The sequence below is a fragment of the Hevea brasiliensis genome, chromosome 4, assembly GCF_030052815.1.
Source record: "Hevea brasiliensis isolate MT/VB/25A 57/8 chromosome 4, ASM3005281v1, whole genome shotgun sequence".
NCBI lineage: Eukaryota > Viridiplantae > Streptophyta > Magnoliopsida > Malpighiales > Euphorbiaceae > Hevea > Hevea brasiliensis.
In genome coordinates, this window is record NC_079496.1 from 963,261 (window position 1) to 985,029 (window position 21,769).

Genomic DNA, 21,769 nt, shown 5'->3' on the forward strand with positions numbered 1-21,769 from the left:
ACATTGAACTTTATATGCAGACATGGTTTAGAAATTTTGACAACTTGTTCAATCTTATATTATTTTTGTGTTAAGGTTTTCTGCGGTTGCTTTGGCTGATTGATTGGTGTAGTAGTACAACTGCAAGTTAGCTAACCCTATCATTGTTTCTTGCTTAGTGGCTTATGCATGAGAACTCTTTTTATTGTAAAATTGACATAGGAACACTATCTGGCTGAGAATAGCCAGTATTACTCTACTCTAGAATTGGTGTGATGTGAAGACAGATGATTTTCCCTCTTCTCTAACTTATTATATGATACTCTATAGTTTTGGTTTTCCTTCAAGGATTGGAGTTGGAATAATATTTTGATTTAAAGGATTTGATGGATTGTGATTACAGAATCACAGGTGAAAATGAAACAGACTATGGTGTTTTCTTTTTCTTGTTCTTGTCCATCCTCTGGTGTGATGAATTCCAAGTAATTTAGGCTATTGTGTTGTATTTTGCTTTCATTTATGTAAAATTTCAGGATTTATTTACTTAATTGAATAGCTTTTCTTACTTTGTAGATGATTATTTTTTATTATAAGGATTCGAATTTAAAATTTGAAGTCTTGAAGCCTGACTCCAATGAATGATGATAAAGCAAGGCTCATTTCTTTTTGTAGGAGACAAAACTGTATCTTGATTTATTTCTTGTGTTCCTAAAATCCAAACCTATCATACCAAGAAATAGGAAGTTGATGGGTTTGTCAGAAATTCAGGATATGCAAACGCTGAATTTCCGTTTCATATCGAGATTCTAGATAATTTTTTAAAATATTAATGTTTAATTTTATGAAAAAAAAAGTTTTTTTTTTTGTTTTAATATTTTATAATTAAAATAAAAGAAATTATTAGATACACTAAGTACATCTGGTTCATATACATTATCTCTCATAATCATTTACTAAGGAATAGAATCCTATATAAATTATGCACACTCATTATTTATATTCGATATAGAATCTCAAATGACCCAAATAAAATTAATAGTGAAAAAATTATATAATTGATTTTAATTAATTTAAAATTAAGATATTATTATTATTATTAGATTAAAATTTCAAATTTTATAAATTTTTTTATTTTTAGTCAAAACTTTTAATTCTACCAATTTCGTATTATTCTCAATTTTAGCAATAAGTTTAATTAAAATAATTAAATTTATCAATTGACAAAACAATTTAAATATATTTGTTTACTATTAATTTTAGCAGATTGTTAATTTTATTAATTAATTTAATATTTTTATTAATTTTAGTAAACTTGCATTTATAAAAAAATAATAATTAAATAATATATCTATTATTTTTTTAAACAATTTTTTCTCTATTTATGATTCAAATTCACATCATTCTAATCATTATATTTCAAAATTAGGGTCTGATAAATAAAAAAATCAATATTTTAATTTTAAAATAAATATAAATAATATAATTAGAGAAAATCTAATTATAGTTTTTACAATAATATATATTTATAAAGTAAACATGTGTGTATAAAGAGGAAAAAAATCACAACTATTAATATTTTATTTTATTTAATAAAATGATATATTTTATCAGTATGAAAGTAATTAGAAAAATTAATAGAAAAATTGAAAAGATTAACCGATAATTTAAGAAAATATTGAAATCTAATTAAGTTCATTATTAAAATTAAATTAATAAGAAAATTTAATGATTAAATTAATAAAATTAAAAATTTTATCTAAAAATGAAAAAGCATGTTTTATTATTATTATTATTATTATTATTATTATTATTATTATTATTATATTTAAAGAAACATTTTTTCAAGAATAATTTTAATGGCAATGTAACACAGATCTTAATCTAAAATGGGCTGGGCTTTATAAAAAGCAAAAAGCCCAATGGAAAATGAAACGCTTCTATCACTTTTCTAATATTGACCCGATTGTCAGTCAAGTCACCAATCACCATGCTCTGCTTCTCCTGTCCTCTCCTCAGCAGCTCTCTTTGAGTCTAACCTTCCTTCTCTTCCCATATTCTAGAGCCCACAATTTCTTTAAATTAGGGTTCTACATTTCTCCGTACTTCCATGGATAGGCATAGGGGAGACCGCTACGGTAGCTTCAGCAACAACACTACCAACACTCCCTACAACCAAGAGTCCTATCATAATCGTCGATCTTCTCGCTTCTCAGACGGACCCTCCCGGTTTTCTGATGCTCCCGTCAATCGCTATTCCACCAATGGTAGCAATACCTCCAGCAATTATGACCGTCGGAGTCCCAACAACTTTCATCATGGTGGTGGTGGTGGTGGTCACCGCCCATTCGACAGTCCTCCTCGTCATCCTCCTCCCGCTGCTGGAGCTGTAGGTGTAGGAGAATTTGGATCTTTGGGAGGCGGCACCCCTGGTAGTGGAGTATTTCCGCCATTGGGTGGCGGAGGTGCAGGATTTGGGTCTAATTACCAGGCTCTGACGCCTCCTACTCAGCCTCTATCAGGGCATAAACGAGGGTATCCATTTGCTGGCCGCGGAAGTTCTCCTGGTGAGCTTTTTAATTGATTGATTGATGGAATTTTTGCTATGTTTGCTTTTGTATTTGTTTTGCTTTCAGTGACTTGCCTAATATTAGCCTCTTTTTACTGCTTGCATGTGGTTCTAGTTTTATGGTAGTTATTATAGTTCATGATTGGATACAGTTTTCAAGGCCTGCCATCGTTCTCATGGGTTTTGTTTAATTCAGGCTGTTTCAAGATAAGCACTGAGATAAAACAAAAGATAATCAAGAGTTTAGTTGTCAGTCAACAAATGTGTGGAGAAATATGGGAATTAGATTCTTGGAGAATATTACTTACTTAAGGTCTTATGGTTTGTAGTTTTCACTTTTCTAATATTTTCTAGCTCCCCTTTATGTTTCTATGTGTGAGGGCATGCTTTTCTGTCTGCTGTTCACTTGGAATTTTTGAGCATCACAGTTACTTGCTCTCCATTGACGCACTCTTGAACCTACGATAATTGCTGTGCATGTGAACTGTCCTTTTCTCAAATGTTTATAATCTGTTGCATGCTGTAATTTTGCAACATATTTACTTGTTTCTTCTGTTGCTTGGGGATTTAGTCATTTAATTCTCTATGAACTTTTGCCACCTATTTCAAGCATGTGATTGATTATTTGGGTTGACACTTTGTTGTTGCTTTTCAGAAAGCTTTTGAAGGTATTCTTTTTGTATATATTAATTTGGATCTGCATCTTATTACGTTTTTCATGTTATTTGCATTTTCAAAGTCTATTTAGTATTTATTTTTCCCTGAAGGTGCTAATGAATTTAATTTTCTCCTTTTTTTAGATCGTTTTGATGGTGGTAGCTTTGCCAAACTCTTTGTGGGATCTGTTCCAAGGACTGTTACAGAAGAAGATGTAAGGTTTTTTTTTTATATAATTTAATTTATGGAAGTGCGCATTATCCATGAAATTATATTGAGCAATGGAAGCGAATGAGACTCATAACTTGAAGCTCTTGTATATAAATTTGTATACTATAAATAAATTGGGATTTTCATTAATTCTACCTTCCCAACCCTTGTATGGCTGGATTTAATACCATTAGTAAAGCTCATACGGTTAGATCTGGCTCATGACTGATTTAAATTTCACTTGCCTCTTTTTTTTTTTTTTTTGACTTGTTTATCCTCAAGTAATTGCTGGTGATTTAAATATGCCATCTAGTTACATCGACTGTATTGCATCCTAAACCATAATGTAAATTCATTTTGGTATCTGGAATTATCAGCTATTCCATTTATTTTTCCGTGAAACTTTTGTGAATTTTTTAGTTATTATAATAAACTCTTCTGAGCCAGTCAATCTACTTATTAAATCGCTGTACTTTTTTTACTATACTCGATTAAACTCTTCCTTAATATATTTCTATATTTTTGGGGTGTTATCTTTATTAGTTTTCTTGTGTTTTGTTAAACATTGCTCATTTGATGTTAGATTCGCCCGTTGTTTGAGCAACATGGAAAAGTGATAGAGGTTGCTTTGATCAAAGATAAGAGAACAGGACAGCAACAAGGTATGTATAAATGCTATTTTTAATGAAATAATTGTGGTTCAATTCTATCTTATTTCAGGTCCTCTAAGAGGCTGATGGGAGCAAAGTATGCTCATCTTTCATCTCAGTTTGTTTTTGCAACAAGTTTTGGGCTTGTTGGTTTTCGTTGCAACCCCTTTTTTTGTCTACATCCTGTCAAAACAAGAAGGCAACATGTATAAATCTACTAAAAACCGGTTTATGTATAGCTGTTGGGCACGTCAAGATGATTAGATCCTCCTTGTCATACTGGCTGCAGCAGTGGGGGCATTACCCAACATGTCATTTGTATTGGGAGTGTCTGTTTCCATACTGTAGCTTTTTAATGTCGGGATGTTTTAAGACAAATTTGTACATTTAATGACTTGGAAAATGAAATATTAAATTATTGCTCTTTTCAATGGGTGTAGAACATTTTGTAATTTGAACGAATTTTGTGGTTTGTTCTTGATCGTGAGCCTAGGAGGGTTTGATTCTGAATGCCTTGAATGCCTGTGTATCAGCTTGTACACTGCAATGTGAGATGGATCAGGAGTTAGATAGCTTGCCTTATATGGTTTGTTACCGGATTAAGTGAGTTGTGATGGGTTAATGTTCCTTAAAGTTGCATTGGAAATTATGAATGCCTGGATTGTGGGATGGATGTTGTATGGTAATTGGCTGATCATTTACTTTTTTAATATACACAACAGTTGGTTGAGTTAGTTCTATTGATTGAATGGAATGTGAAGATTGTCTTTTGTTGGTAACTGTACATTAGGCTAGATGCTTGTATGTAGGAGTTCATGGTCTGAATCCTTTTTCTTGAGCATGGATGTGATGGTTTTTCAGTATCTCGTGTTGAGAAATTTGATGTATGGTGTATTTTACTTCCTTTTCCCCACCTTATGAAATTAGTCTCTTACTTGAGAGATGGATATCAGGTTCCATCATGATCTTATTTCTCATATTCCAGGAAGTTCTTGAGTTCCTTCTTCTTCTTGAATATAGCGTGGAACTTGTCATTTTCATAGATTTGTTGTCGAAGGATAATTGTAGCTTATGGCTTGGCTTGATTAATGAATGCCTTGATTGTGTGATATCATGCTGAGAAATGTGATCTGTCTTACAGATTTTGCAGTGGGCATGTGTGGCCCATGTATTCATGTGGTGTACTATGGTTATGATTTTGAAAGAAGTTTCTTTGTAGGTTCTCTTATTTTATTATGATCTGAATTTGTGGGTTGCACTATATTGAAAGCCATTTCCCTGACTTTGTGCAAAATTTGGTGACTGGACTATCTCGGAAATTGCATTGTTAGGTTTTTGGACTACTTTCAATTGTCATTAAGTCTTCTAATGCTTGTGAGGTTGGGGGCAGTCTTGGTAACTAAGGTTTTTCCTGCAGGTACCATGATTGGCTTTTGCTTATTCATTTCCCTAGTTGCTGTAAACATGGTTTGTTTGACTTTTGATCTAGTACAGAAAGTAGCACGTAGCTTGCATTTTTATTTTTAAGAGGATTGACCTATTCATTATCGGATGTTTGTTAGACTAGTATTCCCCAAAGTTCCTATGATGGCTTTGCTTTTCTGCGGAAGCCTGTCCTGTTATGTGAGAATTGTGTGGTGATGAAATTTTCTTTAGAACTCATTTCTTGGTCTTATTGTATGTTTTCTTGTACTGATTAGATCCTTATGAATATAAGTGGTACAATTTTCTGTTTATGTAATGCAAAATATAGTTTTTTTTTTCTGGTTCATTTGTGGGCCAACATAAAATCATTTTTGAATTTTAGACCTTCATTGTCAGTTACATGGTGGCCTCCTTTCCTTGCTTTAGACCAGTGAAATTAGCCATTATTTACTGGCATCTGAAATTAGTTCATGATGTTTGTTGTCAGCCCTTATGGAATAGGAATTTTATGATATTGTTGTTACTCTCTATCTGCTTCTGTTTTTTATGGTCTCTATAGCTTGCTTTTAGAATGTGTCCTTGAGATAAGCAGGTTTGGGGGTGATTTAGTGATTATTGTGCAGTATGTCATTCATAGCATAGCTGTTCTCATTATATTACGGTGATTGCAAAATCAATGTTTCTGGTGGCAACATCAATTCTATTTTTTGGTTCTCTAATTTTTATGCAGGGAATGAATGTTTTAATTTTAAGTTGTGCATTTTTGTGGATAGAATGGAGTAGAAGGTTGAAATGAGCCTAATTGGAACCAGTTATTCTAACGCGTAATTAACTAAATTAACTAACATGCGGGACACCCAAATCAATATGGCAATGTTAAATTTTGGAAGCTGGCCTTGAGGGTAGCAAGGAGCATGTATGATATTATTGGTTTATGATTTGATCGTATCAATAGGCAGTGTATGAAAGATCCCTCTTGCAGCAATGTTCATGAATTATCATGATCAGATGATAGCCATTAGTTCTTGATTAGGGACTTGTATTATTCTTTGAGAATGTTCTAAATTATTGTTGCAACAGGAGACTCGTACATTTCTTTTTCTGTGAGAATAGGTCACTGAACTATCCCGCTCCTTATTGGGCATTCTGTATTGCTTCTTTCTTCCTTTTATTATGCTTCAGTTAAGGGCTTGGACATTAAATCATGATCCTTCATCTAGAATCACATCCAGATGTACCAACTTAGTCAACCCTGTTAGTATTTCTCTTTCTTTTTTTTTTAATTGATTATTTTTAACCATTCTTACTTTTTTCTGGACAAAAATCCACTCACTTTAGCTTTTAGCTTTTACCCGTTATAATTTAGTTGTATTTGGTATGTGGATGTGTTTCTTATAGAAGTTTTGGAGCATTGGAAGTAAAAGCCTGGAAATTTTGTAAAATTGGCGATTTTGCTGGCAAATAGGCATTTTCTTTAATCTTATTTTGGCCTTTTGGGACTCTGTATAAGCTACAAACTGTGCTTTACTAAGCAAACCTGATGTTTGTTTTTCTGATCTTGTCTACAAATGGCTTGACAATGTAGTTAAGATGGATGCCTTGTTTGCATGGTGATCTAATTTCTGTTTGATGATGTTGCTGGTTGCAAAACTGTAGACAGATTTGTAAAGATATCCTGTAATTTTTCTATTCACTGATTTGCTATGGATCTTTTCTGTTTTGGTATTGGATATATTTCTGTGTGCTTAAGTGTGGACAATTAGGTATATTTTCAACATTAGAAAGTACTATCAGTGGTGGTTGTATTGTCATACTCTCAGTGGTTACTGTATTATATGCTTGTGGATAGACAAGTAGGGGAGAGGCAGGCACTTTGAACAACTCATACTCCTTGGTTTATCCTTAACCGTTCATTAATATCATTCTGATTGGTACTCGAACATTCCTTTCTGTCATGTTGTGAGGTTTTGCTAGCATAAATTTTCTTGTATTTCCTTTGTTAAAGCATACTACTGTGTGAGGAAATACATTTTGAATTAGTTATGAGATAAAATCTTTTTCCTGTTTACAAAGCAGTGGAAAAGAAAATCCTTCACTTTTTGTTTTCTTGTTCTATATGGATTCTTTTCAGTCAAATACGCCATCTTGTTCTCTTCATTTTTGTAGTAAAGTTGTATTTGTGGTATGATCTAGCAGCTTACATCTGTTGACTGTTGTAAATTGAGGCTTTCTTAATTCACCCTTTCCTTACTTAGGATAACTGCCGATTGAATGCCTGTCACATTCAATGACCTGATAGTAACAAGCAATCAGATTTGTGGGTCTAGGGTTTTAATTATTCACTCTTAAGGCTTGGTTGATTTTGTCTTCTCTGTTAACAAAGGCATGCATGCCTATTTAAATACATGTACAGCTGGTGTAAGTGTGGTTTGTTTGCACATCTTTGCCATTGTTAGAAATGTACCGAATAAATCAGGTTAAAAACCTTTTACTTATGCAGGTTGTTGTTTTGTTAAATATGCAACTTCTGAAGAAGCTGATAGGGCCATCAGAGCTTTGCACAATCAGCATACTCTACCTGGAGTGAGTTTTATCCTTGTGCTTCTCATTAGTCATGGAGGCCGTTATAGTATTTTTCACATTTTAAACATTCCTTTTCCAGGGAGTAGGTCCTATCCAAGTAAGATATGCTGATGGGGAGCGAGAGCGCCTTGGTAATAGTCCATGGCTCACTAAGTTTCTCAGCTTTTGAAATATGATAAAGGCTATTATTCTTTGGTTTTCTAAAATTGGTCATTTTGTAACATATCAGAGTTGCATTATGACAATTTTTGTGCATGATTAAAACTCGAAATGCTTCATAAAATGGTGATTTTATGTGTTCTGCTTTCTAGGCGATAATATTGGGAATCAAGTATTTTCCCTCAGTAAATGCTTTGTTGAGAAAATTTTTGCCCCTGAGACTTAAGCTTTACAGAAAATAGCGTATGAATATGGGTTCTTCTATCATGAAGTTTCCTAATTCCTAGCCTTGATGCTTTCAATTTTCTCATGATAGGTGCAGTTGAGTACAAATTATTTGTTGGGTCACTGGACAAACAGGCTACAGAAAAGGAAGTTGAGGAAGTATGTCACACATGTCAATTGGTTGGGTTTATTCTGCTGCGTAAAATTTCACATTGTGGCTGCACCATCCCTCGCTTCAAATTGCTCTTTCATTGGCTTTTCCTTTCTCCCCTAGTGGAGATGTAAAAATTATTGTTCTGCTTTGACAATTAGATAGACTGACTCTTGTTTTTGATAAATTTAAATCTTGTTAGTTCTATACTTTTAATTTGAAGGCATGAATTTGTAATACTAGTAACTAATCTTTCCTTTTTCAGATATTTTCACCATATGGCCATGTTGAAGATGTTTATCTCATGCGTGATGAAATGAAGCAAAGCCGTGGTGAGCTCTTCGCTTACTTTGATTTTGAACATAATATTTTTGAGTTGAGGATTGGATTTTCAGTCCTGGGTTTATTTGCCATTCTATGGTGTGAAATATTTGTCCCTTAAGATACTTATGGACTAAATCAGATAAGCTTTCTTTCCCATGCTATTTGTGAACTAATCAAATGTATCTTCTTATTTTATTGTTTAGAAGGTATGAGATGGTCAATATGATCAATATATACGTTTTCAGCTCTATATTCATTTGGTCATTTGGTCATTTGGTCAGCAATTTTCTACTGTTATGTTTCATTCCTAGGTTGTTTTCTTGTCTACTATAAACTAATGTCATTATATTTATATTTTCCTGTTTCTGTTGCCTTTGTTAAATTCATTCTGAAGGATGTGGATTTGTTAAATACTCTCATAGAGAAATGGCACTGGCAGCTATAAATGCTCTCAATGGAATTTACAGAATGAGAGTAAGAACACTTTTTTACTTTAATGTTGTTAAGTTCACTGAATATGTTTCAAGTGTTATGAATTTATCTGTGTTTTCTGAATGTTAGGGTTGTGATCAACCATTGACTGTTCGGTTTGCTGATCCTAAGAGGCCTAGGCCTGGAGATTCAAGGTTTGTTGGCCGATAACATCTTTCTTCCATCATGTGCAAGTTCATTACATTTGTTCTTTATTCTTTGGTTCTTTTCTGGGGGTTGGGAGAGGGGATAGGAGGTATATAGTCTTAAATATCAAACATGGGATTATAGATGCTTTCTCTTGCGGTACTTGTGATTTACACCATTACCTATTTGATTTTCCCAGGGGTAGTCCTGCATTTGGAGGTCCAGGCTTTGGCCCCCGATTTCAAGCTCCAGGGCCCAGGTATTTTTTCTTTCCTTATTTTGGTGTAATTAATGCTTTGTCATTTCAGCGTCTACTTTTTAATACCATGGTTTTCATGGTCACGCTTATAGACCGGTGCCCAATTTTGGTGACCCAATGGGTGATAGAGGTCCACCTAATGCTTGGCATCCAATGAGTACACAGAATATGGGGCCTTCCTCCGATGCTGGTGCACGTGGTTTTGGGAGTCGGTTGCCTCCTAGATCTGGTGACCTACCTTTAAATCAGGTAAGGACAGTTGGTGCCTGCTTATTATCTGATACATTAATACTCTGTAGGGGTGTGCAAATGGTTGGTTCGGTTCGGTTCTGATCTGAACTGAGCTGAACCAAACTGCAAATACCAAATAACTGAAATTATAAAAAAGAAGAACCAAACCAAATTCGGTTTGGTTTGATTTGTTTTGTTGGTTTCAAAACCCAGAATGAAAATGCAAAACCAAAACTACTAAAAGGGCAAAATCGTTCACACTGAGGATGTCTCTGTTTCACAAGAAAACACAAGTAAAAAGAAATTAAAGAGAAGTACCTAGCTACTACCCAAGATTTCACATCTAGATGCTCACAAGAAGGCAATCCCCTCCTTCTCCCCCCCCAAACAAAAAAAGGGGGGGAGGGGGGGGGTGTGGTGTGGGGGCAGCAATGGCAATGGGCAATAGAGTGAATTGTTATAAATGCAAGAAGTGCAGGCACAAACTAAGAAGGGGAAAAAAATGAACCACAAAAGCACCATAAATTGGGAACTTCGGGAAAGAAAGACCAATAGACCAAAGGAGTTGCAAATCATATAAATCAAAAAGCGATAGAGTATTGCATCTTAAAAATCAGATATTTTTGTGATATTTTCTGCTCATCAGAAAAAAGCCTTGAAAAAATGGATCCAAATGAAACTATCAGAGTTAACTCACTGGTTTTGGGTCCTGTGGGGTGATTCCACATAGCTTGTAAGTTGGAAGCTGCCTCTTCTCTCTCTCTCTCTCTCAAATCAATCAAATTCAAAAACAAGGAAAGAGAGAGGGCACAAGTGCAGCTGCTGCTGGAAATAAGAGAGGGAGGGAGAAAGCTTTGAGATTAGACAGAGGAGGGGATGAAGAATCGATACAGAGGAAGTTGGTTGAACAAAGAGATGGTGGCTGGAAAAAAAAAACCTAGGGTTTCATCCATCTCAAATGACATAGTATAGGTTATATATAGGTTCAGTTCAGTTGGTTTTTTCACCCTTTCAAAACCGAACTGAACCGAAATAAACGATTTTTCAATATTTACCAACCAAAACCAAAATTTCAAGAAATTGAACAAAAAAAAAAGAATTCAATCAGTTTGGTTCAGTTTTCTGGTTATAATTGATTGTTGCTCAGCCCTAATACTCTTGTACTACTACTTCTGATACAACTTTTTATTTGAAGATACATTGATGTTCTGATCATGTTCACATTTGATCTTAGTGCTGCTTTAGTTGGATCTCATGTTAAATTTCTCCTGTTTATTGTTTGCACGCTAGTTTCTTTTGTTAGATGCTTGGCATTCCGATCCCTAGTTCCATTTAGTTCAAAACTCTCATACATGCTTTGATTACTGAACTTAGGCTGGTCCCTTGGGTGGCCCTTCCGATGGTGCTCCTCCAGGACATGTTTCTTCTACTGCACAAGTATGTGAAGAACGTCTTTTGATGCCTACTTGTGTTTTCATGGTCTTCCTAGAATGACTCAAGAATGATGTATGTTTTTTCTCCCCAGAATTTTAACCAGCATTTACAGCAACTACCACCAGTTAGCCAGCAAATCTCTCCATTGCAGAAACCCCTCCAGTCTCCCCAGCATTTGCCTCCTCTTCAACTACACCCTCAAGTTACATCTTATTCACAGACACAAACATCCCATGCTGGTCATGCTCCACCTACTGCTGGTCAGACACCTTTCACTCAAGCACCACCATCACAGCAGTATCTTGGTATGAGTGGACAGTTGTCTGCTTCTCAACCTCAGCTGCAGCAGGGCGCTTCAGCTGGTACACCATTACAAGCACCTTTGAATATCAACCTACAATCCCATTCTGGGTCTGCTGGGACAAATCAACAACAGATTCCTGCTCCTGTCCAGCCGCAAATGCTTCAGCCCCTTCATCAGTCCCCTTCTCAATTAGCTCAGATGCTGTCACAACAGACACAAACTCTGCAAGCGACCTTTCAGTCATCCCAGCAGGCATTCTCACAGCTGCAACAACAATTGCAGATGATGCAGCCATCAAATCAAGGTTTAACATTGCAGCAGAGTCCTCAGCCTACTAAACAGCAGGTATGATTGGACAAGAGGGTAAAGAGTTCACATTTTAAAAATAAAATAATGTATTTGGTGCTGCGAGGTTGATGCACATAAATAACTGAAGTAATTGTTAAAAATGCTGTAGAAATATATTTTGATTGCTGGTAAAACATGGAAACTCAGATTTGAATGTGGTATTTGCTTAATATGATTAGTTCACCTGGGATAAAATTTTATTCGTCTGTTCTACCTGCGGTAGTTGCTATTTTTTCCACATGGATGTGACATGTTTAGATGTTGGGACACCTTCCATATGGCAAATAACTGCCTGCCAATTTGTTATGTTAGGATGTGCCAAGTTTTGGTGCTGCTGCCGCAACACTTAGTGTTTTGCTTCTCATACTCATGATGTTAGGATTAGAGATAGGAATAGGAGTTGATGGTTAGCTTTTCTTTCCAGGAAAGTAGCTGGTTGGGAAGGTGACTATTTGTACCTCTCATAATCTTCTTTCATTGTAGAAATTATTCCCTGTATCGTGTGTCATTCTTCCAGTCATGGTCTTCTCTGTTGTTTAAGTCATTCTTGTGCTGTCATGCTTCTAAAATTTATAAGATTATGGTTTCTGCTAAGAGTGTTACCTTCCAATATACTCAGTGGCCTGGGATTCCACCACAAACAGTTGCAAGTACGCCACTTGCTACACTGGCTGCAGATATACCTCCATCTACTTCTGCCCCTGTTGCACCTGTAATAGCTCAGCCAGTGGCTCCTGTAAAGTGTAATTGGACAGAGCATACCTCTCTTGAGGGGTTCAAGTACTATTACAACAGTGTAACTCGAGAAAGCCGGGTGAGAAAATAATCGCTTGACTTGCTCTACTATAGGCATTTTATCTTCAAACTAAATGATGAGTTCTCTGTGGACAGTGGGAGAAACCAGAGGAGTTGACATTACTTGAACAACCACAGCAGCAGCAACTGCAACAGAAACCTCCAATTCAACAGCCTCAAACCCAATCAAATCCTCAAGTTCTGCCCACCCAGCAAGTGCCACAAGCACAACAGATGTCACTTCAAGCTCAGTTCCAAACTCAGTTTCGCCACCAGCAGCAGCTGCAACAGCCTTCCTTTCCATCATCGGTCAGTTTCTATACAACTTTTATAGCTTTTAAATGTTAGTTTTCAATTGCTAATTCTCTGATGTGGAAATCCAGTATGCTGCTTCTGGAGTTAGAGTTCAGCAAGATGCTCAGGTAAAATATCATCTTTATATGAAATATTTGCATTCTATGCTTTGCTAACATATCAATAATGCCTTTCTAGAATGTCTACTAAATTTCTGTCTAATTTTTTTTGTCTTTTGCTAGCATTTAATATGAACAACTAATTTTCCCTTTGCTCTCTGCTATCAACTGTTTGAGACCTTTCATTAGTCTTCAATTGCAATTTGCATGTATGATTGGTGTGTGGCCACTTGTGTAGTTATGCATGTGTTTAAAAACATAACTTGGGAAATTTTCTTTGAGGAATATCAAGATATAATTATAAGTATGATTAATCTAAGCCAGATTTTTAACTCGTTCTGTTTTTCATCTTTCTTTTTGCTTTGCAGGAACTTGGTTATACACAATTACCTGCAGCTGCTAATTCAGTCAATGATCCTACACGCTTCCAGGTATCTGCTTTGCCCTTTTTCCTCCTTTTTTGTGCATGTTTCTGTAATTATACATTTATACTTCCATTATCTCTGAAGTCTATTTCTGCCCCAGGGGCTTCAGGCTGCTCAGGAGTGGATGTGGAAGAATAAGGCGGCAGGTTCTGGTAATTAAATCTATTTTTAAATTTTATTTGATGACGATGTTAGTCTGGGAGCAATGAGGGATGTTTCTGTTGCTGCCCCCAATTTGTCTTGTAAAAATATGGAATGGTTGAATTTTGAAGTGAGTTCAGTACCATACATGGCCATCATAATTTTAATAATCCTAGTAGTGAAGAGTTGGATATATAATAATATCAAAGGAATGGTTGCCTGAAAGTTTCAGGGTCTTATGTGGTAGTAGATTCTTTTGTTGGATCTAAGGATGATTACAAAATTAAGCCTTGCAATGAAATTGTGGATTTTCCTTTATTTGTTTTCATCTCTAATCTTATGAGATCACCTTCAGGAACATGAAGTGGAAGAGTGGATTGAAAGGCAGCAGATGTGCTATTCAAATGCCTGGCAAGAGAATGTGGAAAGCTTAGTGGCAAGGGAAGGCATCAGCAGCAATCTTTGTGCAAAAAAATGCTTAAAAATCAAGTGCAACTGGAATGGTTTCTGCAGCCTGTACCTGTAGTTTTCTTGGTTAAACTCTGGGAATTTACGTCTCAGTTACTGAGTGATCAAATTGAGTCTATGCCCCAACTGTGTATTGAAGTAAAAAATGTCATGTAACATTTCCAGTAGTTGTTTTAATGTGTAACGTAGTCCCCAATTTAGCTCCTCGAGTGTAATCTGGTAGCTATGTTTTGTTTGATCAGAGTTGTGTTTCACTAGGTCAGAGCATACAGGTATCCTGGAATGAACCTGACTACAGATATTAACTTCTTGGTAAATAAGCTGAGAGTTTAATCAACAGCCTTACAGTTCTTACGAATCTACCCAAGAGTACGAGTCAGTGGCACTAAGCTTCCCATTTTTAACATGGAATTGTTGAAATCCTCAATAGAACAAAGAATGTGTCCTCTGCATGGGATTAACTATCTGCAGTTATCGTTCCCTCGCCGGGAAGAAGTGTAAGGCAGTCACCATGTCAAGGCGTGTGTTGCGGTGTTTTAATGTTCAGAACACGGGTGCTGCAGCGACTGAATGAAGTCCAAACTACCATCTGGACTACTGGAATCGGCAATGCCTTGAAGCTTGGAGCTGAAATTTGTGCATCTAGCGTTTCCTGTAGTATGAGCGCCTGCCACTTTGCAAATCATGAACCAAGAGTGCACTTAATAAAAAGAATAAAAAAATGAAAATGTTGGCTGCATGGCGCCCGGAATAGGCGTACCAATCAAAGCCAAACTGGGATGCTAAAGTGAAGTGTTGACACTTCATCATCTGAAATAAAGGATGAAAGAGTTGTTATTAAAGGGAGCAATTAGTATTGCAAGTGCATGCATGAGATCAATGGTAGAGGGCTAAGAAGTTTGTTTTGGGGCAATCACTAGACGAATTAATTGTTATGAATATAAATATTAGGAGATATATTTTCTTAAAAAAGCTTATAAAAGGAATTTTTTAAAAATAAAATTTAAAATTCATTAGTAACATTTCATACAGTGGAGGATCAAAAAGAGAGAAATTTATACCAGCAAATTTTTTTCTCCTTTCTTATTTATTTATTATTTTGATAAATAAATTAATAATTGTTTCTGTTGTTGCCATTCACTTAAAAAGGACCGTTAAAAAACTTCAACCATCAATAGATATATGTTGTCTAATTCAGAATGGGTATATCCTCACTTCTATGCTATCTTTTATTTTCTATGATTTGCTTTTTATGAATAAAAGGAAAGAATAGGCATGATCATGACATCTCAAGTAAAGGGAACTAAACCCTTAAAACAGAATATTTTCCCATCGCCAATGATCAATTGATGACATTGAGGAGAACTTGTGAATTTTCCTGGCACATTTTTCCAAATGGGCTTTTCTCAAAGATATTTTTTTTAATAAGCAAATAAAATTTTATTAATTATTTAAACCAGATAAAATTTAACTAAACTCAGACCAATACAGCTCCATTAGAAACCTAACCTGAAATCTGACATACTAAGCAAGGGGAGATTTAAAGATTTGAATTGGCAATGTGTTAAACTATGGTAAGAACATTTTGGGATAGAGACTTGAGGAGGCAAAATCAAACCTAGTACGAGAACAGATTTATTTATAAGTTTCATTTTAGAATAACCTAGCTTGCATGATTTTATCTGCCTATATATATAGACTTGGAAGCCTATGCTTATATAATTGTATTATGATTTATAATGATCTAATCATAAGCATAGTGTGTCACCTTTCCAATTATGAGTCCTGATATCATTAGTGACGGATTAAATTCTGTTTTATTTATTTTTGTTTGAATTAATGTTGAAAATATGTTATATTCTCTTAGAATGCATTGTGTTAGTGGTAATAAAATTCAGAGTTGATGTAAGAAATTGGAAGGTTAATGGGTGAAGAAATATATAGCTCACTTTGTGATTGATGAGTTCAGAGTATTTGATTCCTGTATAATAAAATAGTATTGATGAGTATCTACAACCCTCCATAAACGCACCATATATGGTCTCAATTCTTTTGCCTCTAGATGCTATGATCCCATTGGCAGTCTCACGAATCTAGCTTTGACTAAATTGTAAAAGACATTTTAGCTACTTAAAAAAATAAAACTTTATATATATCCAAATTTAGATTCGAATTTAAGATTTAATAATTTTTAAAACAATTTTATTAGAATAATTTGATTGTTTTCCTTAACATTTAAAGTATATGGAATGGTGAGAATGAAAAATGACTACCTGCTGTTATGCAGTCTATTAATTATACTTGATTCATTGTGTCTCAATTGAATAAAAAAATATTTTATTAAGTTAAAATTTATTGATAAAAAAAACCTACATATAAAGACATTTCCTTTTTCTTTTTAATAAGTGAATGCAATCAAACTAATATGAAAATTGTGTGAAAGCATTAATCTTAATTAATTAGGAACTTTGATCTTCAATTTATGAATTCTGGAGTTTTTCCTTCCATTAATGGGATTTATTCTAAGTTAATGCAAGTTACGTACATGTTTCTAAGCGAGGAAGAAGAAGGGTAAATACGTGGTAATATTTATTTGTAAAAAGGGATAATTAATATTTATGAAGGAAGCTTTAGTAATTAAAAATATATCACTCTATCTAACTGATTAATTTGAAATTTAATTCCCTTAATTATATTATTTAAAAAAAAAATGGGAGGGTTGAAATTGATAATCAGATAGGGAAGAAAAAAAAAAAAGGCAAAAAGTAGAAAGACTGGAAATGATACGAAATCCCAACAGGAAATGAAAAGTTGATTAAGGGTTAGAAAGTAAGGATTCACTCATTCACTTGATCAAATAATAACTCAGCCAATTCTAAGCCGATCTCACTTATTCTCAAAGTACGAAGAATTATAAAATATTTTTGGTATATATAAAAATAGCGTTCTCTCTCACACAAAGATAAATTTTTTTTTATAATGATAAAAATAAATCTCACATAATCATAAGAGATAATACATATACACCTGATGCGCTTAATAATCACTCTCAAAACACATACACCCATTCCTTTCCACTTTCTATAAAGCGGTGCTTAAAGGCCAAAGGGAAACACTGATCAATAATTCCTTCCATCATTTAAAGAATATTCACTGCTGCTAATTAACTGCTAACTTTGAGAGAGAAAAAAAAAAAGCATTTAATGTAAATTTAAATTTTATATAAGAATAAATTTTATAATTTTAAATTAAATATTTATATTATAATTCGCGTATAATCAATTAAAAATGTTTATATAACTCTACAGTAAATATTAGTATTAGTTTAATTTTATGGCTTATAAAATTAAAATACAATATTAATATAAGTAATTGCTGCTAATTATATATAAAAAATGCAAATAATTGTTACTATCAATAATTATTTTTTTTAATAATTATAATTTTATTTTAAAATACATACAGTAATAATTTTGTAGCAACAATATATAATAATTTATATATTATTGCTACAAGCTTATGACAAATTTTATACTTTTAACGGTAAGAATTTTCGCTACTAAATTTAATATTTTTTTAGTGTAATTTAATACTATTATTATAAATTTGACCTTATATAAAAATGAGTTTAATAGTAATTATATTAAATATTTACATGTAAATTTATACATAATTTAATTATCTCTATAAATATTTAATTAAAAAAAATACTAAACTCATTCTCATACACAAATAAACTTAATAATTCGATTAAAAATTATATATAAAGTAAACTCATTCTTATACATAATTAAGCATAAAATAATCGGATTAAAAAAATTATATATATATATATATATATATATATATATATATATATATATATATATATATTTACATTCACACTACTATACTGCCTTTTATGATATGTTCCCACCTGAATTTTCCTAATTAATCCTTTTCACAAAGTATGTGTGTGAATGAAAGCAAAAATTCCAGATGCTCTGAGAATACGTATATTGATAATATATAGTTTTTATTATTGAAATTAATTAGAAGATGGGTAATTATTTGAAATTTAATCTTTTTCTAAGCAGGAGTTGGAAAATTAGAGAGAGTGATTAGACATTTTGGAAAAATAATCATTCTTCCACATCACCTTATCATTACTTTTTGCAAGTTGTCAACATAAAAATCCTGCTCCACAATTCCAAGAAGCAACCTCCTCAGCTAATTAGCCAAGCCATACATGAGATGAGAGTACATCACTTATTCAATTCCTCTCTTCACACCATCATACCTTCTATGTACTTGATGATTCAACCCCGAATGCAAACAAATTCTTATAACATTATATTTTATGACACATTTTAATTTTTCCTTTTTTTTTTTCATATACATAAAATGAACCGAAGAAGAAGAAGATGAAGATGAAGATGAACTCATGAAAAATGAACAAACAAGCCGAGGTAAGGAATTAACGGCAGTGCAATATGGACAAGTACATGACAACTCCAGAAGAGTGAGAAAGACAATGTTATCTTCAACAATGCTTAAAGCAAAACCATATCTCTATCGAAATCTTTCACCATCCTTTCAATCAAGAATCACACTTCATTTCTTTGCGAAAATGTTCACATCATCATTCAATGCCTCAAGTTCTTGTCTGTATATATACCTTAAAATGGAAGAAAAACCCATGATTCATAAAGGCTATAGTGCTGGTCAATGTACTGTTACATCTCTTCCACCTCTCCATACATATATCATCGCATGATCTTTACACATTTGAAAAAGGATCAAATTCCCATAAAGTCCCAAGAGTTAAAGAGTTTCAGCCGACTATCTTAGATTAGGCATATGGGAAAAACCCTAACCCTAAAATATATATAATAATGTGAATGCGCATGCATATGATCCAACCAAAGAAAATAGAAGAGAGTAGGCATTAGAAGAAAGGGAAGAATTCCGAAAGAATTTAAAGAAATTGAGTAGCAACTAAAGGGGGAAAAGGATGATACAAAATTCAGTTATCTCCATAACCGGATAGTCTCTGGATACAAAAGAATAACACAAGAAAAAAGGGAAAACTAGCTAGTCCCTGCATATGCTGCTAAAAAGCCTAGTCATCATCATTTCCCAACGATAAGGTTCTGTGTCATTGAAATTAATGGGTGATCGATGAAGCGGGATTAACTTTCTACAGAGACAGAACCCCATCAGTCAGAGAATTACATACCAGCAAACTAATATGCAAATCCTTCTACTCCTCTTTAGTATCCTTTCTCATCTGGGAGGGCACGATGTCCTGAAGAAGCCCATGGTCTCTAAACAAAGAAGCTGATGAAGGACTTAACCGTCTCTCTTGAAGAAAACTTGGAGAAAATGGGGGATTCAAACTACTAGTAGTGCTAATGTGCAGAGACGGTGATGGGCCATACATATAGGCATGTTGTTGTTGCTGGTACTGAGGTTGTGGAACGGCAAAAGAAGAAGTTGCAGCACCGAAACCACCTGAATCTGGCAAAAGTCCGATACTTCCCCTAGGGGTTATGGGGCTTGGATGGGTGTGTTGCCCTTCATAGGTTGTAACAACTATGGTGGGATCTTCAGATGATCGCTCTACTCTCTTCTTAACCCCACATCCTGCGCTAGTGCAACGATAATAGCTCCTGAAAAGTAATAAATTAACCAACTTTTTCAACACGAGATCATCCAAAAGCGTTGCATATTCTTGCAGCCCAAGTAATTAATAACAAGATTTAATTAACGTATATACATATCAAAGCAACATAGGGGACAAGATGGGGGATTTCAATGATACCTTGGATAAGGGCTGTTTTTCACTGCTTTTTGGCCGTACTTCCTCCATCTATACCCATCATCTAGGTGATCAACTTCGCTCTTTGTCATGAAGGCAAATCTTGGCTCTCTTTGCCTTTTTTGGTTCTTCTTTTTGGGTTTCAACCTAAACCCACAAACATTACACTTTCAGCACTTAAAAAGTGAATCAGAAAGAGAAGCAATAAAGCCCCATAAAACTCTTAATCAAGTTTAATTGCAGAGATTTACCAGTTCCCGTTTCTCCCAACAGACTTATATCGCTTTTTGTTTCTTGTTCATATTTTCCAAAAGCTAGCTAGCTAACTAGCTAAGGACACACTGTATATAATAGATACGCGACAAAGAAAGCAAAAAATCTATCAAGAAAAGAACACAGATGACACACTCACTGTTTCTTGTTCTTTTCTTGATCCTGCTCTTCCTCATCTCCAGCCTTAGCTTGTGAATCATTTCCTGCTTCATTGGAGGAAGAAGAGATCGAGGAGGAGTTAGGAGTGGCCGGAGTGTTCAAGACCTCAGATGATTCAGGAACAGTAGATGCCGGTGAAGGTAAAGGTTGCTGGGGAAGAATCGGGGGAGGCTGAACCTGAAACCAATCGAATAATGAAGAGGAACCAAAATCTTGGTTCCCATCAAGCAAGTCCACGAAGCCTAAAGAGGCTTTATCAGAAATATCACATGGCATCATCATCATGTCAAAGATGCTTGTTGATGTTGTAGGAGTTGTAGAAGGTGATGAAGAAAAAGCAAAACTACTGATGGACATCTCCTCCGTGATGAATGTGGTGGAATTTGCCATGGAAATGTCAGTCTTCATCATTTGCTGATGATGATCGTCTCTCTTCTCCATAGAAATTTTGATACAATTTTTTAATGTATTATCAAAAGCACATATTCTGCTTCTTCATTTGAGTATGGCACCTGTTCTCCCTTTTTCTCTTTCTTCTCTTTTTATTTTCAAGTTTTTATTACAAAAACAAAAGAGAAAAGAGACCAACCGAAGAAGCAATTGACACTGTTTTTGGCCCAAGTGTGAATGGTCTAGTCAGGGTTTGGATTTTGGACAACAGCTTAGAGTAAAGAGGTTTCCCATTGTCTGACGACCGACATTAGCCGGTTACATCTGGTACGGAGGCAGTTGATTTGGGCCGGTGCTTTGCATTAATTGCTCATGGACCGCTCACATCTTCTTACGCGGATATTTTGACTGGTTTCACCGGTTGCGCGTTGATTGACACGTAGAAGGGTGAAAAGAGAAGTTTCCATAGCTGGTTTGCATGTGATCTCTGCCTTCCCCCGTTTTTTCGATTTTTTCTCGCGGGCGTCCCCCTCTCTCTCTCTCTCTCTCTCTCCTCTCCTTTTAATTTAAACGGTAAAATTATTAGTTGAAATTACTAATACAGCCCTCGCTGCCAAATTGTAAAAAAAAAAAAAAAAAATTCTCAAATGCACATAAAATACTAAATTGCATACTTATATTATAATTTTTTATTTATATATAAATATATAGAATATTTTGACTAAATTATTTACGTGTTGACAATAATTTTTTTTTTCTTTTACAATGCAAGTTTGGCTTCT

The 21,769-nt window shown here is 34.4% G+C and overlaps 2 protein-coding genes across 5 annotated transcripts; one reads left to right on the forward strand and one right to left on the reverse strand.

Moving 5' to 3' along the window:
- Window positions 1–1,944: 1,944 nt before the first annotated feature.
- On the forward strand, window positions 1,945–14,568 carry LOC110672956 (flowering time control protein FCA). 4 transcript variants are annotated; one of them, XM_021835894.2, is made up of 19 exons: window positions 1,945–2,543; window positions 3,346–3,416; window positions 3,996–4,074; window positions 7,988–8,070; window positions 8,150–8,201; window positions 8,546–8,613; window positions 8,871–8,937; window positions 9,324–9,403; window positions 9,491–9,555; window positions 9,747–9,806; window positions 9,899–10,055; window positions 11,412–11,474; window positions 11,563–12,120; window positions 12,743–12,937; window positions 13,015–13,227; window positions 13,302–13,340; window positions 13,700–13,762; window positions 13,857–13,908; window positions 14,253–14,568. In XM_021835894.2, the coding sequence occupies exons 1-19, from the start codon at window positions 2,087–2,089 to the stop codon at window positions 14,258–14,260; spliced, it is 2,430 nt and encodes an 809-aa protein (XP_021691586.2). In that variant the 5' UTR covers window positions 1,945–2,086; the 3' UTR covers window positions 14,261–14,568. The 4 variants fall into 4 exon arrangements, with proteins under 4 accessions (XP_021691586.2, XP_021691589.2, XP_021691590.2 ...); XM_021835897.2 differs by having other exon boundaries at window positions 13,866–13,908; XM_021835898.2 differs by lacking the exon at window positions 13,302–13,340.
- Window positions 14,569–19,359: 4,791 nt separating this feature from the next.
- On the reverse strand, window positions 19,360–21,213 carry LOC110672939 (probable WRKY transcription factor 48). The gene is made up of 3 exons (XM_021835871.2): window positions 20,578–21,213; window positions 20,169–20,312; window positions 19,360–20,016 (listed from the first exon to the last, which is right to left on the reverse strand). Exons 1-3 carry the CDS (start codon window positions 21,036–21,038, stop codon window positions 19,608–19,610), a joined length of 1,014 nt encoding a protein of 337 aa, XP_021691563.1. The 5' UTR covers window positions 21,039–21,213; the 3' UTR covers window positions 19,360–19,607.
- Window positions 21,214–21,769: the final 556 nt, after the last annotated feature.

Excerpts from the sequence above, each read along its gene's own strand:
- LOC110672956 (XM_021835894.2), top strand. The coding sequence starts at position 2,087 with ATGGATAGGCATAGGGGAGACCGCTACGGTAGCTTCAGCAACAACACT. Across the intron at positions 9,556-9,746 it reads CCTAGGCCTGGAGATTCAAG|GGGTAGTCCTGCATTTGGAG; the intron begins GTTTGTTGGCCG and ends TGATTTTCCCAG. Across the intron at positions 10,056-11,411 it reads GTGACCTACCTTTAAATCAG|GCTGGTCCCTTGGGTGGCCC; the intron begins GTAAGGACAGTT and ends TACTGAACTTAG.
- LOC110672939 (XM_021835871.2), bottom strand. The coding sequence starts at position 21,038 with ATGGAGAAGAGAGACGATCATCATCAGCAAATGATGAAGACTGACATT. Across the intron at positions 20,313-20,577 it reads CAAGAAAAGAACAAGAAACA|GTTGAAACCCAAAAAGAAGA; the intron begins GTGAGTGTGTCA and ends TTGTGGGTTTAG. Across the intron at positions 20,017-20,168 it reads AAAAACAGCCCTTATCCAAG|GAGCTATTATCGTTGCACTA; the intron begins GTATCATTGAAA and ends ATTACTTTTCAG.